The 12,581-nt window shown below is 35.4% G+C and overlaps 1 protein-coding gene across 4 annotated transcripts in view; it reads left to right on the top strand.

The window, feature by feature from the left end:
- Positions 1-12,581, top strand: part of COL5A2 (collagen type V alpha 2 chain) — a 408,452-nt gene that overhangs the window by 374,146 nt on the left and 21,725 nt on the right. For all 4 annotated transcript variants that reach the window (XM_063790630.1, XM_063790632.1, XM_063790631.1 and 1 more), the window contains 14 exons: positions 42-95; positions 327-434; positions 1,768-1,821; positions 2,170-2,268; positions 2,792-2,845; positions 3,556-3,654; positions 3,763-3,816; positions 3,908-3,961; positions 5,218-5,271; positions 6,044-6,097; positions 7,911-7,955; positions 8,277-8,375; positions 9,377-9,484; positions 9,773-9,826. In XM_063790630.1, the coding sequence (XP_063646700.1) occupies positions 42-95; positions 327-434; positions 1,768-1,821; positions 2,170-2,268; positions 2,792-2,845; positions 3,556-3,654; positions 3,763-3,816; positions 3,908-3,961; positions 5,218-5,271; positions 6,044-6,097; positions 7,911-7,955; positions 8,277-8,375; positions 9,377-9,484; positions 9,773-9,826 (990 nt within the window). The remainder of the gene's footprint in view (positions 1-41; positions 96-326; positions 435-1,767; positions 1,822-2,169; positions 2,269-2,791; positions 2,846-3,555; positions 3,655-3,762; positions 3,817-3,907; positions 3,962-5,217; positions 5,272-6,043; positions 6,098-7,910; positions 7,956-8,276; positions 8,376-9,376; positions 9,485-9,772; positions 9,827-12,581) is intronic.

The raw sequence follows: 12,581 nt of genomic DNA, 5'->3' as shown, positions 1-12,581 counted from the left end.
AAATGTCCTGGTTCTTACAAATATCAATATATTTTTTTCAGGGTGATCCAGGAGTTCCAGGTTTCAAAGGAGAAGCTGGCCCAAAAGGGGAACCAGTAAGGTTTCATTGTTTTAATGATAAGTAGAACATAGTATTGTCTGGAAGTGTACAGCTCAAAATGCTCAAGGGTTTAAAATAATAATGAGAATTATAATAGCTTGAGATGAAAATATCTCATTGTTCCATATACTTTAAAATTTGTGACTGACTTCGTTAAATTAGGCTTCCAACTATAATTCACTGGTTGGATGGGTCTTTCTGGTAACTGTCCTTCTGTTTTTAACAGGGGCCACATGGTATTCAGGGTCCGATAGGCCCACCTGGTGAAGAAGGCAAAAGAGGTCCCAGAGGTGACCCAGGAACAGTTGGTCCTCCAGGGCCAGTGGGAGAAAGGGTAAATTTAAATAATACAACACATTCTTATAGTTGTGAGGGAATTATGTGTGTAAGTCTAAGAACAGTAAGGAAAACTAGAACAGTTAAGAGAAATGCTTGCAGGTTCCTTGCACAGTTCAGTACAGTTATGTGCAAATAGAAAGAGCCAACTGACTAATCATTATTCATACATTCAACTAATATTGGTTAAATCACTAGTCTATGCCAATTTGAGCCATCTGTGCTTGGAATTATATCAGTGAACAAGAAGGCTATGGTCCTAGTCCTCATGTGGAGACTAGTAAATAGTTGTTTATTTTAGTGGAGAGGTAAACAATAAACAAGTCAATGGGTAAATAAAAATATATGTACACACTTTAAAAAGTGCCATACACACACTAAATAAAGGCATGACACATTGGAGAGTAACTACACATATATGTCAGTGTTGTAATGTTAGATTAGGTGGTTAGGAAAGAGGATCCTCTGAGAAGATAGCATTTTAGCTGAGACCTGAAGATGATGATAAGCCAGTAGAGAACTTGGAAGGAAGAACATTCTTAGCAGAGGAAAAAGCAAATGCAAAGCTGGGAGAGCAGAAAGGACCTGGTGATTTTAAAGACCAGAAGAGGTAGCTGTGACTGGAGCACAGTGAGACAGGTCTGAAAAGAAGAACAGTAATCTCACATTTATCTAGAGCTTTGGAGAACGCAAAGCGTTTCACAAAAATGTCACTAATGCATGTCATTGTTGACATTTTAATTGCTATAGATGGTACCTATGCCTCTCATCTCTAGATATCAGTTTTCTCTGTTTAATTTTACTATGAATTGTTAGAATATTTCCTTGCTTCCTTCCTTCCTTTCTTCCTTTTTTTTTTTCTGACAGAGTCTTGCTGTGTTGTCCAGGCTGGAGTGCAGTGGCACCATCTTGGCTCACTGCAACCTCTGCGTCCAAGGTTCAAGAAATTCGTGTGCCTCAGCCTTTTGAGTAGCTAGGATACAGGCACTTGCCACTATACCCAGCTAATTTTTGTATTTTTAGTAGAGACAGGTTTTCACCATGTTGGCCAGGCTGGTCTTGAACTCCTGACCTCAGGTGATCTGCCTGCCTTGGCCTCCCAAAGTGCAGAATATTTCTTGATTTGAGGAATTATTTGGCTCAGTACTTATATATTCTTCAAAATTTTAAATTTTTTCCATCGAGTCAGATTTTTCTCATGCATATCTATAGCCATGTTGGCTTGATGATGGCTCCTAAAACTTTATAGTGCTAAAAATAAAAATCACCTATTCATTACATATTGCAAAAATATCAACAACAATTAAGAATCACATTTTGGTCATTTGTAGGGTGCTCCTGGCAATCGTGGTTTTCCAGGCTCTGATGGTTTACCTGGGCCAAAGGTGAGGTTGCCCTGTCAATGTTGATACTTATGTGGGGGGTGCTCCAGAAGATGCCATTTTTCAGCACGGTGATCTAGCTATGGCCTACATGGGCTCAGATCCAGAAAGGAGATGGATACAAATACCAGGCCTAACCCCAATCCTCTCTTGTGTAATTCCTGTATTAAGAGGCATAGGGGGGAAGGATGCTAGTTGGAGGAATGTGGTGACAAAATTTTATATGTTATATCAGTGCCTTGATTTGTATGTTATATTAGTGCCTTGATTTGTAAAACGATAATTTTACTTCTGCTTGCTTTTGTTTTTCTATACTCTTTTTCTTCATGCATCTGCTTTGCCTCGGTACAGGGTGCTCAAGGAGAACGGGGTCCTGTAGGTTCTTCAGGACCCAAAGGAAGCCAGGGGGATCCAGGACGTCCAGGGGAACCTGGGCTTCCAGGTGCTCGGGTAAGAATGTAGCAAGTGTTTGCTACATCAATGGGGAGAAGTGCTCCTGAGCATGCATTGGTCGGGTTTTTGTTTGTTTTTAAATTTAGTTTGTTTTTACAGTTTAGAACATTTCTTTGTTTTTATGGTTTTGATCCAATTCATTATTTTAAAAAATACTGGTTTGTTATTTTTATCATATATAGAAAACACGGTAACTTCTAGTCTCTCTCAAAGCAGTATGTATTAATAGCTTTATCACTTGGCATGAGAAAAAAATCCTGTTTGTCAAATTTTATAACTTTACTTGTTAGCAAGTAAAGAATTTATAAATATTTGTAAATATACTTTTATAGCAATATAGCAAATAAAGTAATTTTGGCAGAGAAATTCTGAAAAATTTTAACATCACTTAAAAATTTATTTGATTTACAGAAATGTCATTCTATTCAGTTGACAAAAATGCAACACTATTTTTACTCTTAAGAATCTTTACTTCAACTGCATATCAGCAACAAACTGACAGTTGTTTTTTTATTTTCAGGGTTTGACAGGAAATCCTGGTGTTCAAGGTCCTGAAGGAAAACTTGGACCTTTGGTAAGTAATTTAAACAGAAGTCCACAACCACTAATATTTTTCAATAGACATGCAACTTAAATGATATTTATTTAGGTTAATGTTTTTGATTATATGGATGCTGGTCATATTGACATATTTATACCAACTTCTGGAAGCATATTCTTAGGATCTATTTTCAAGTTGACAAAAATGTAGATCAAATTTTTACTAAGATAAATATTTGAGATTGAATTGCTTCCCTGCCTGACATCAGGGAAAATGTTAAAATGATATAGTTTTTAATGTTGGTGAAATTTGTCTATTAGCAATGTTCTCATTTTTATATCCTTCTAATTTTATATGTTTAAGAGATAAGTAGGTATGAATTTTGACAACTTATATATTCTAAGATCTTCCCTTGTCCTGCAATGTGAAATAGAAGTCCTGAATTTTCATTACCACAAACCAGAGTAAATGAAAGAAGATTTCCCCTATTAATATGACTGTCAGGAGACATCATGAGGAAGCTCATGTCTAGAATAAGAATAAAATCTCTCTTCTAGTTACTTAAAATACTTCAGTGTTTTTAAAAAAAACCCATTCAACTGTCCTGATTCTTTAACATGAAAATGCAAGATAATTTAAAATTTATGTAACATGATAGTAAGCAAAGGTAAGTGACACTTTGGGTGATGCTATGTTTAGAAACAACTTACATGAAACTTACATGGCTCCTGTCAATTCTATAGGGTGCTCCAGGGGAAGATGGCCGTCCAGGTCCTCCAGGCTCCATAGGAATCAGAGGGCAGCCTGGGAGCATGGGCCTTCCAGGCCCCAAAGGTAGCAGTGTGAGTACAGTGTATAATACGTTGGCCACCTCATCATGATCCTCATTTGGAGGAGGTATGTTTTTGACAAATTGAAGGAATTATACAAAAGTTTCATTTATTCTTTAGGGTGACCCTGGGAAACCTGGAGAAGCAGGAAATGCTGGAGTTCCTGGGCAGAGGGTAAATATACATTTTCTGCTAAAGAAAAATAATGTAGGTACTATTTAAATTATCATAGACTCACCTCACAAATATCTGTGTGTGATACTAGGGAGCTCCTGGAAAAGATGGTGAAGTTGGTCCTTCTGGTCCTGTGGGCCCGCCGGTATGTGATTTTTGTGTGTGTGTGTGTGAGAGAATATATATATATATACACACATTGCATTTTTTCAATGATGTTTTTTCAAGACTTATGCGTAAGTTTCAGGGAAAGTGAATAAGAATGTATGGGAATGAAGAATTTCTGTTATACCTTCTCTTTTGATTTCTGTGAGATAATGTCTTCTGCCTTTTTAAATATAATGATTGATCTTTTTACTTTAAACTTCTGTAAAACTCTGACTGCAAAGGTTTTTATATGTCACAGTTAAGGACTATATCAACTGAGGAAAACAGTGTGTAACAAATATTTTATAAAATATTTTATTTAAAATATTTAAATACTCAATTATTTACCTTCTCTCAATAATGCATCTTATAAAAATTTATGTAAGGCCAGGCATGGTGGCTCACGCCTGTAATCCCAGCACTTAGGGAGGCCAGGGTAGGTGGATTACCTGAGGTCAGGAGTTCAAGACCAGCCTGGCCAACATGGTGAAACCCTGTCTCTATTAAAAATACAAAAATTAGCCAGGCATGGTGGCATGTGCCTGTAATCCTAGCTATTCAGGAGGCTGAGGTAGGAGAATCACTTGAACCCGGGAGGCGGAGGTTGTAGTGAACCAAAATTACACCGTTGCACTCCAGCCTGGGTGGCAGAGCAAGACTCCATCTCCAAAAAAAATAAAAAATTATTTAAGGTATTTTTTAGGAGGTAAAAGGAATAATACTTATTCTTTGAGGTCTATTTTCATTTTAGGATTTTCAAATGAAGTGTTTATCCGAAATATTTTGGCATATTTATTTTTTTGGGGGTGGGACAGTTTAAATCTTTCTAAAATGTTAGCTTTGCTTTCTTTAGTCATTCTGTTTTTGAAGTCTTGACAAATAATTCTTAAGACATTCAGAAATAAACTCTAATAAAAATATTATGTTTTTAGATTACATATACAAAAGTAATGGGTTTTCCTATATTCAATCCAATTTCCCCATAAGTTTACAATTGGCTCCAGACATTTAAGTTTGGATCAAAAAATAAATACATGTTATCAGTTACTGGCTTTAGAAGATATTTTCTCACCTCCAGAGACTTCAAACAATACCATTTGGTTACTATTAATACTAGTTTATTACCTGGCTAAAGAGAAAAACATGTGATTGGAAGAAATACAAATAAATATCAGTACTTCTAGTGGTTCACATAGAGAGGAAGCAGACAAAGATCTGGTTATATTCACAATTATTTTCTCCTTCACAACTTAGGGTCTAGCTGGTGAAAGAGGAGAACAAGGACCTCCAGGCCCCACAGGTTTTCAGGTATGCACTAATTCGGTTTTCCATTTCATCTTCCATTAACTAAAATGCTTTAAAAAAAAAAAAGATATGGTCAGAAGATTTGAAATTCTACAGTTTTCAAAAAGTCATCCCTCTTTTAGTAGATAGTATAGACATTTGGATAAAATCGAACATTTTTGTTCAAAGTAAAGGAATGGGCTTCTAAAAAAACTGATCAAACCTGCAAATTATGAATAAAACAAATAAAAAATAACAAAAAAGTAATAAAAAGATATCAGGAATAAAATGTTTCTGATAGCTCAACAAAGTTTATGAAACCATTTTGAGGCTGATTTAGTTTTATCGGCACAGTGACTAGAATTTTTTATTGAACAAAGTTTCATAATTTATCTACATATATCAGTATGTACATTATTTAATAGGAGGAAGATCATAATTTGTAAAAAAAACTTTCTGGACTGACTTTAAATAATATTCTAGCAGTCTAAAATATTGTTCACAGAGCCATAAAAACTCTATAAATATGAAGAAGCTCCTGTTACATTATCTCTTTTTTTGCTAAGTGATGTGCAGATGAAAATACAATCCTATAAATTGACTAGCTGTTGTGTTTTATTGGTAGTCTTTTTTTAATGCTTCTGAACAATATTTTTTACTTAAAATGTCTGAACAATATATTTTCATTGAAAATATAGTCTTGGAGACCCCATGAATTGTAAAAGGTAAACTGTTAACACTGGTAGCCTGTTAAACTTTCACAGATTCACAATTTTATTTCTTACTTTTGTTTTAGGGGCTTCCTGGTCCTCCAGGGCCTCCTGGAGAAGGTGGAAAACCAGGTGATCAAGTAAGTGTTTAAATAATAATAATGGCAACACTATACATTGCTGGCTCAATTATCACTTTTTATGTGTGAGGCTCTGTTGTGCTTTCCTTTACATACATTATCTCTTTGAGTTCTCAAAGCAGCCCTATGTACTAGGTACTATCATTATCTCCATTTTGTAGTGAGGAAAATGGGGCATACAGATGTTAGATAACTTTCCCAAAGTCACACAGTTAATAGATTTGAACCCAGGTCATCTGCTTCCCAAGATGTGTTCTTAACCACTTTATATAAACAGTTATGGACAAATACTAACAATTTTATTCTGTCATTTTCCTGGCTCATAGATTTATTTATTTTTCTTTGAATGATTCATTTGTTCATTTAATTATTTAATAAATATTTGCTGAACACTCTGTGTGCTTGCCTCTACAAAGCACTGGCCTGAACCAGCTGAACAAAATGGATTTGGACCTTGCTGTCCTTACAGTGTAGTAGGATTCAGAGAGTATAGGACAATTACAATAATAGCATGCTCTAAATGCTATAATAGGGGAGGTACTATGTTTATGGAAACAAAAAAGATGCACCTAAATAAGACTTGGGGGTTTTAGGAAAGGTTTTCCAGACAAAGTAATATCTTTTATGAGATCTGAGAGATGAATGATGGTAATGATGAAGGAGGGAAGATAGGAAAAACCTCCAGGAAATGAGACAAGCTTACAAATCAGAGTGGGTAATGTAATTTGGGGAAAATAGAAAGGGGGCTGCAGGGTGACTCAGGGGCCTGATTATGGAGGGCTTTAATTTGATTCTAATTTGTTCTTCATCATTAGAGTAATGGGAAGCTAAGGAAGGGTTTTTAGGCTGGGCACAGTGGCTCACACCTGTAATCCCAGCACTTTGGGAGAGGCAGGTGAATCACTTGGCATCAGGAGTTCGAGACCAGCCTGGCCAACCGTCTGTACTAAAAATACAAAAATTACCTGGGCATGGTGGCACATGCCTGTATTCCCAGCTACTTGGGAGGCTGAGGCAGGAGAATCACTTTAATCCAGGAGGTGGAGGTTGCAGTGAGCCAAGACCATGCCACCATTGTACTCCAGCCTGGGTGATAGAGCGAGACTCCGTCTCAAAAAAAAAAAAAAAAAAAAAAAGAAGGGTTTTTAAGGAAGGAGTAATATGATAAGATTAGGGAGATCAGGCCACAGTGAGGACAGTCCATTTCGGAGAATAAGATTGGAGGCCTATTTGATAAAGTTATCATCTTTATCAAAGAAAGAAATTTCAAATTGACAAACTTTCTTTTATGTAAGAACAAACAAACTTTTAATTTAGACATGACTGCACTGGTTTGAATGCACAATACCTAGTAGAGTGCTTTGTCCATATTATAGGCTCAAGAAAGATTTACTTAATTGAGTAGAATTGGATTGGTTCTATTTAAAAGACCAACTCTTTAGCCCTTTTTATATAACTTTTCTTTATTTAAGCTTTTTCATCTTCCATTACTTTAAAAAAAGACATTTAGTATGTATTTTGTTGCCTCTAAAAAACTGATGCTCTATCTTTGTGAAATAGTACTTTGCATGTTCTCATTGCCAAAAATCAAACATTCAGGTATAATACAAAGTTTTTTGGAAAAATGTTTTCATCTAAAACATGTAATATTCCCTCATTTATAAAAATATACGTACTTTTCTTTCTTTAAATTGTTGGCTTATGCAGCCTTCTAATGGCACATTAATAGAAACTAGGTGTATGAACTGGAAAGTTTTCTGATAAATGCCTAAACTCAAAGCTCTTGTTCCATTAAAAAAAAATGTGTTTATAGGGTGTTCCTGGAGATCCCGGAGCAGTTGGCCCGTTAGGACCTAGAGTAAGTATTTTAATCTTCATGATTAATGTTGTTTCCCACTGGCTTCAGTTTTAAAAGGTGTCTTTTAAAATCTTAAACTGGGATTTATTTTAACCTATAAATTCTTTGACTGGATAAAAATTAATTTTATGAGAAATATTTTGTGCTATGAAACTAGCATATCCTTACTTCAAATTTATTTCTTATCACTAAATTAGAAATTTGAGATTTAGTAATGTCTCATTTCTGAATTTTTCCGCAGTAGAAGCCATTTCTCAGAAACATTTTGACCTATTTTTAGATCAAGTATTGAGATTATTTGACATCCCAATTTTGTGCTAGGGAGAACGAGGAAATCCTGGGGAAAGAGGAGAACCTGGGATAACTGGACTCCCTGGTGAGAAGGGAATGGCTGGAGGACATGGTCCTGATGGCCCAAAAGTAAGTGTCATAGTGATCTCAGTGTTTTAAAATGCTTTAAAATTACTGCTCAATAAACGCATGATGGTGTGAGAATGCATTTGTCTTGTTTTTGAAAGATAATTTGATTATATCATTTTCTTCTTCCACAAATATTTAATGAGCGCTTACTAGGCTTTTTCCTTGCAACCAAAGTGTCAGCTAAAAAGAAGACTCTCTTCTTTGATGGGGATTGTAGTTTAGTGCACATGGTGATAGACTTCCATATACAAACACATTTCTAATGTTTATGTACATTTTATTAGTGGCTTCTATGAATAAGCAGAGGAAAGAAATAGAAAATTGCATAATTTATTAGGAGGCTTTTCTAATAATATGCTCCATTTTCCTTGTCTCAGGTTTCACAATTCTGCTTACTACATATGTGAAAATATGGAACTTTTAAAATCTGAAAATATAATGCATCATAAGGCAGAAATGTGTGCCATTTAGTGATTGGTAGAAAATAATGTGGCCAACTTCAGTATAAACAATTGAAGTAGAATTTTTCATGGTCATGTGACATGAGACCCCTTATTATTTTCAGGGTTTAGAGTGATTGATGCAGTCTACTACAATTTAGACACTAGATTAGCCTGAAAACCAGGTTAATATCAAATATCAGTTTCATTAAAGAGAGAATGAAATATTTCTCTAAATGTAATGTCTTTCTTTCTTAATATGTTCCATTATGTTGCCAACAGAGGGAAAAAAAGGCAACTCTATCCTTTTTATTTGAAATAGCGTTCAATTTCCTCTTAAGAGAAAAGTTAAAAATATAAAGCAGCAATCAAAAACAAAATCTGGTTTTTTTAATTTCAAAATATCAACTCATTCAGAGACAACTTTCTCAGATGAAAAATATAAGCACTAAGTTGAACTACATGAAATTGCTGACAACTACTTTTGACCCACTAAAAAGCAATTTCATTAGTTTAATCTTAATATTATTGGTATGGTCACTTAATGTTGGTTCATTTTAGGGCAGTCCAGGTCCATCTGGGACCCCTGGAGATACAGGCCCACCAGGTCTTCAAGGTATGCCGGGAGAAAGAGGAATTGCAGGAACTCCTGGCCCCAAGGGTGACAGAGTAAGTCCTTTTTTTTTTTTTTTTCAGTTCATTTATTCAGACTTTCTGCTGAAAATGAAATGATTTCCTGAGCAGGCTTTTATTTCTGCCATCCTGAGTCACTAGTCATTCATTTTTCATTCTTCTAATAAACATTTACTGAGAAAATGCACAGTGTGAGGCACCATCCCAGGCTCACCTGGATACGACTAGGAAAATGACAATTAGCCTTCACTCTCATGAAACTTACACACAAGTGTGGGAAAGAGACAATTAAATGAATCAATTGTATTTTGTGTGTTTTCCCAGGGTGGCATAGGAGAAAAAGGTGCTGAAGGCACAGCTGGAAATGATGGTGCGAGAGTAAGTGAAAGTATTCCTTTTCTAGCTGGGCTAGGAACCAACATTACAGTATCATATGAGTTTCCCTGAACTTTCCAAAATAAAGTCAGTCATGTTTCCTTGGTAGTCAGGAGTTGGAGAATAATGGCATGTGAGATCTGCTGTGATTCAACCATGGGTTATTCATTTTGCTTACCCTGAATTAAATGAAACTTAAATAAAAACATATTTATTGTGCCTATGAGATAAGTGCCTTAAGGGGATGGGGGCCCTCCTTATCTTTCTCTATCATCTTTTTATTTCATACACAAGGTTTATTTCTGTTAAAATGCTAATCTAGTGAGCTGGCCAATACTTCATTCCAGCATAGACAAGTAGAGCTTTGTGGAGTCACCAAAGTTGTGATAAATGTTTCTCAGTATATTGGATGTTGGGGTGAGAAATTTACTGCACAGTGAATCGTCATTAATGTTATCATTAATAAAGAGTTTGAACAAGCAGAATGTCCAGAAGGATGGTCAACTGCAAAGCATTGTTTAATGTCATGTCAGAAATTGACATTTAACAAGCGTTAGGTCTTTGAAATTAGAATGCATTTACAATTCCAAGGACAATCAGACTCGAAGGACAATATATTTTCAGACATAAATGATTTCCTCATGTAAGAGTGGCTAGTCACAATGGCTTAAACATCCATCATTTTCTGGAATAGTACCTGATATTTGACTAATGATTTCTGTTTCAGTATGACATGGTTTGCTGTTAGTTGTCATGTGTGCCCTGGCAATTACAGTTGTAACATAATAAAAGAGAACTGCTATTTGGTTCTGCACATTGAGTCATTGTTAATACATTGGTTATAATAGCTTTAGATTAAGGAAATATAGTGAAATGTAGTAGAAAATTTTCATCTTAAGGGTAATTAGTCCTTTTTATGCAAATTTAATTAAGGATGCACCACTTCTTTTAACAAATTATGCACAAAAGATACACCTTGCCTTTTAGTTAAATCTAATATTTAATTTAATATTTCAAAAATAGTCAAGTAAATCTGGCATATTTTTAATATTTTACATCATGGTTGTCCTGGAATGCATAAGTAGTGCAGTACTATTTATAGGAACGATGCATTGGCAGTTTGTTTTAAGGGAAAATCCAAAATACATATCAATTGTGCCTATGAACTAACTTTGAAATTGCAATGTGATAGGACCAGATGTAAGCAATGACTGCTTTATTTTTAATGAGGACACTACATTGTTGCAGGAAAGAAGCAGAGCAAAGCACTTACTGCAATCTCATAGTAGGGAAAAAATGAATAACATGTTTTCTTTGTATAAAAAATCTATAAACATAAGTAATGAAGTGATATTTATATTTCATCAAATCCTTTAAAGAAGTATATTACATAAATTATTGGAATGATATCATTCCATTGTAGATCCAGAGACTATAAGAACACAGATTTCTTATGTTCTTGTCAAATCTATAAAATTAAAGTCATTTTTGTTCCTTAAGTTTCTTCAGTTGTACATACAGAAATTAAACGATGAAAGAATATTTGGGCTGCATATGAAGAGGCAAGACACAGTTATAAGATAGAGAACTTGTTTTAAAGAGGACTTCAATATTCCCACAGTTTCAAGTTTGTGATTACCTGTCAAGAAGACTCAGGTTGTGTCCCCATGTGTTAGCTGTACTGTCCTCTAAGTGTTAGCTCTCCTATGCCCATAAATCTCAAAGTAGCTGGGGTTTTAGGCTGTAAACTTTAGCTACTTTTCCTTTTCATCTCAAAAGAATGAAGAAAACTGGCTGGGCGCGATGGCTCACGCCTGTAATCCCAGCACTTTGGGAGGCTGAGGTGGGCGGATCATGAGGTCAGGAGATCAAGACCACCCTGGCTATGGTGAAACCCCGTCTCTACTAAAAATACAAAAAATTAGCCGGGTGTGGTGGTGACAGACGCTTGCAATCCCAGCTACTTGGGAGGCTGAGGTAGGAGAATGGCGCAAACCCGGGAGGCGGAGCTTTCAGTGAGCCGAGATGGCGCCACTGCACTCCAGCCTAGGCGACAGAGCGAGACTCCGTCTCAAAAAAAAATGAAGAAAACTAAGCCAGGCATAGTGGCTTGTGCCTGTAGTCTCAGTTACTCTGGAGTCTGAGATGGGAGGATCACGTGATCCAGGGCAAGCGTTCAAAGATGCATGTGCTGTGATCACATCTGTGAATGGCTACTGCACTCCATTCTGGGCAACGTAGAGTGGAGACCCTGTGCCAAAAAACAAAAACAAACAAACAAAAAAAACACCTAAAATGCCTTAACACAATTTCAATTTTTAAAAGTAAAAAAGTGATATTTTGCTATTATAATTTAAGAATATAATATTATATGCAAAAGAAGGAAAGCCTCTTTTCAATTTGTGGTCAAATGTCCGAATAAATATTAGCAAAGCTAATTATGCTAAGAAATAGAAACATTTTTGTAGCTTAGCATTAATGTAGTGCTAATGCCTGAAAACAGTTTTATGTATGCATGAATTAAGTTGCATGAAAGAGATTAAAACACTGTGTGGAGAAAATATGGTGGAAATGGTATTAAACTAGACAGAAAACTCTTGAAAATATATAGATTATATCATTTATTATAGATAATGATTTGCAAAAGCAGCCAAATTATAACAAAATAGTCGTTTCTTTTTTGTTTGTTGATTTGCTTAAGCATGAAGATTTCTGTGCATTTTTTACCTCAATATGCCTATGTTCTGTTAATTGACAG

Source organism: Pan troglodytes, chromosome 13 (assembly GCF_028858775.2).
Source record: "Pan troglodytes isolate AG18354 chromosome 13, NHGRI_mPanTro3-v2.0_pri, whole genome shotgun sequence".
Classification (NCBI taxonomy): domain Eukaryota; kingdom Metazoa; phylum Chordata; class Mammalia; order Primates; family Hominidae; genus Pan; species Pan troglodytes.
Note: the sequence above shows the minus strand (reverse complement) of the source record. Positions and strands in the feature narration are given on the sequence as shown.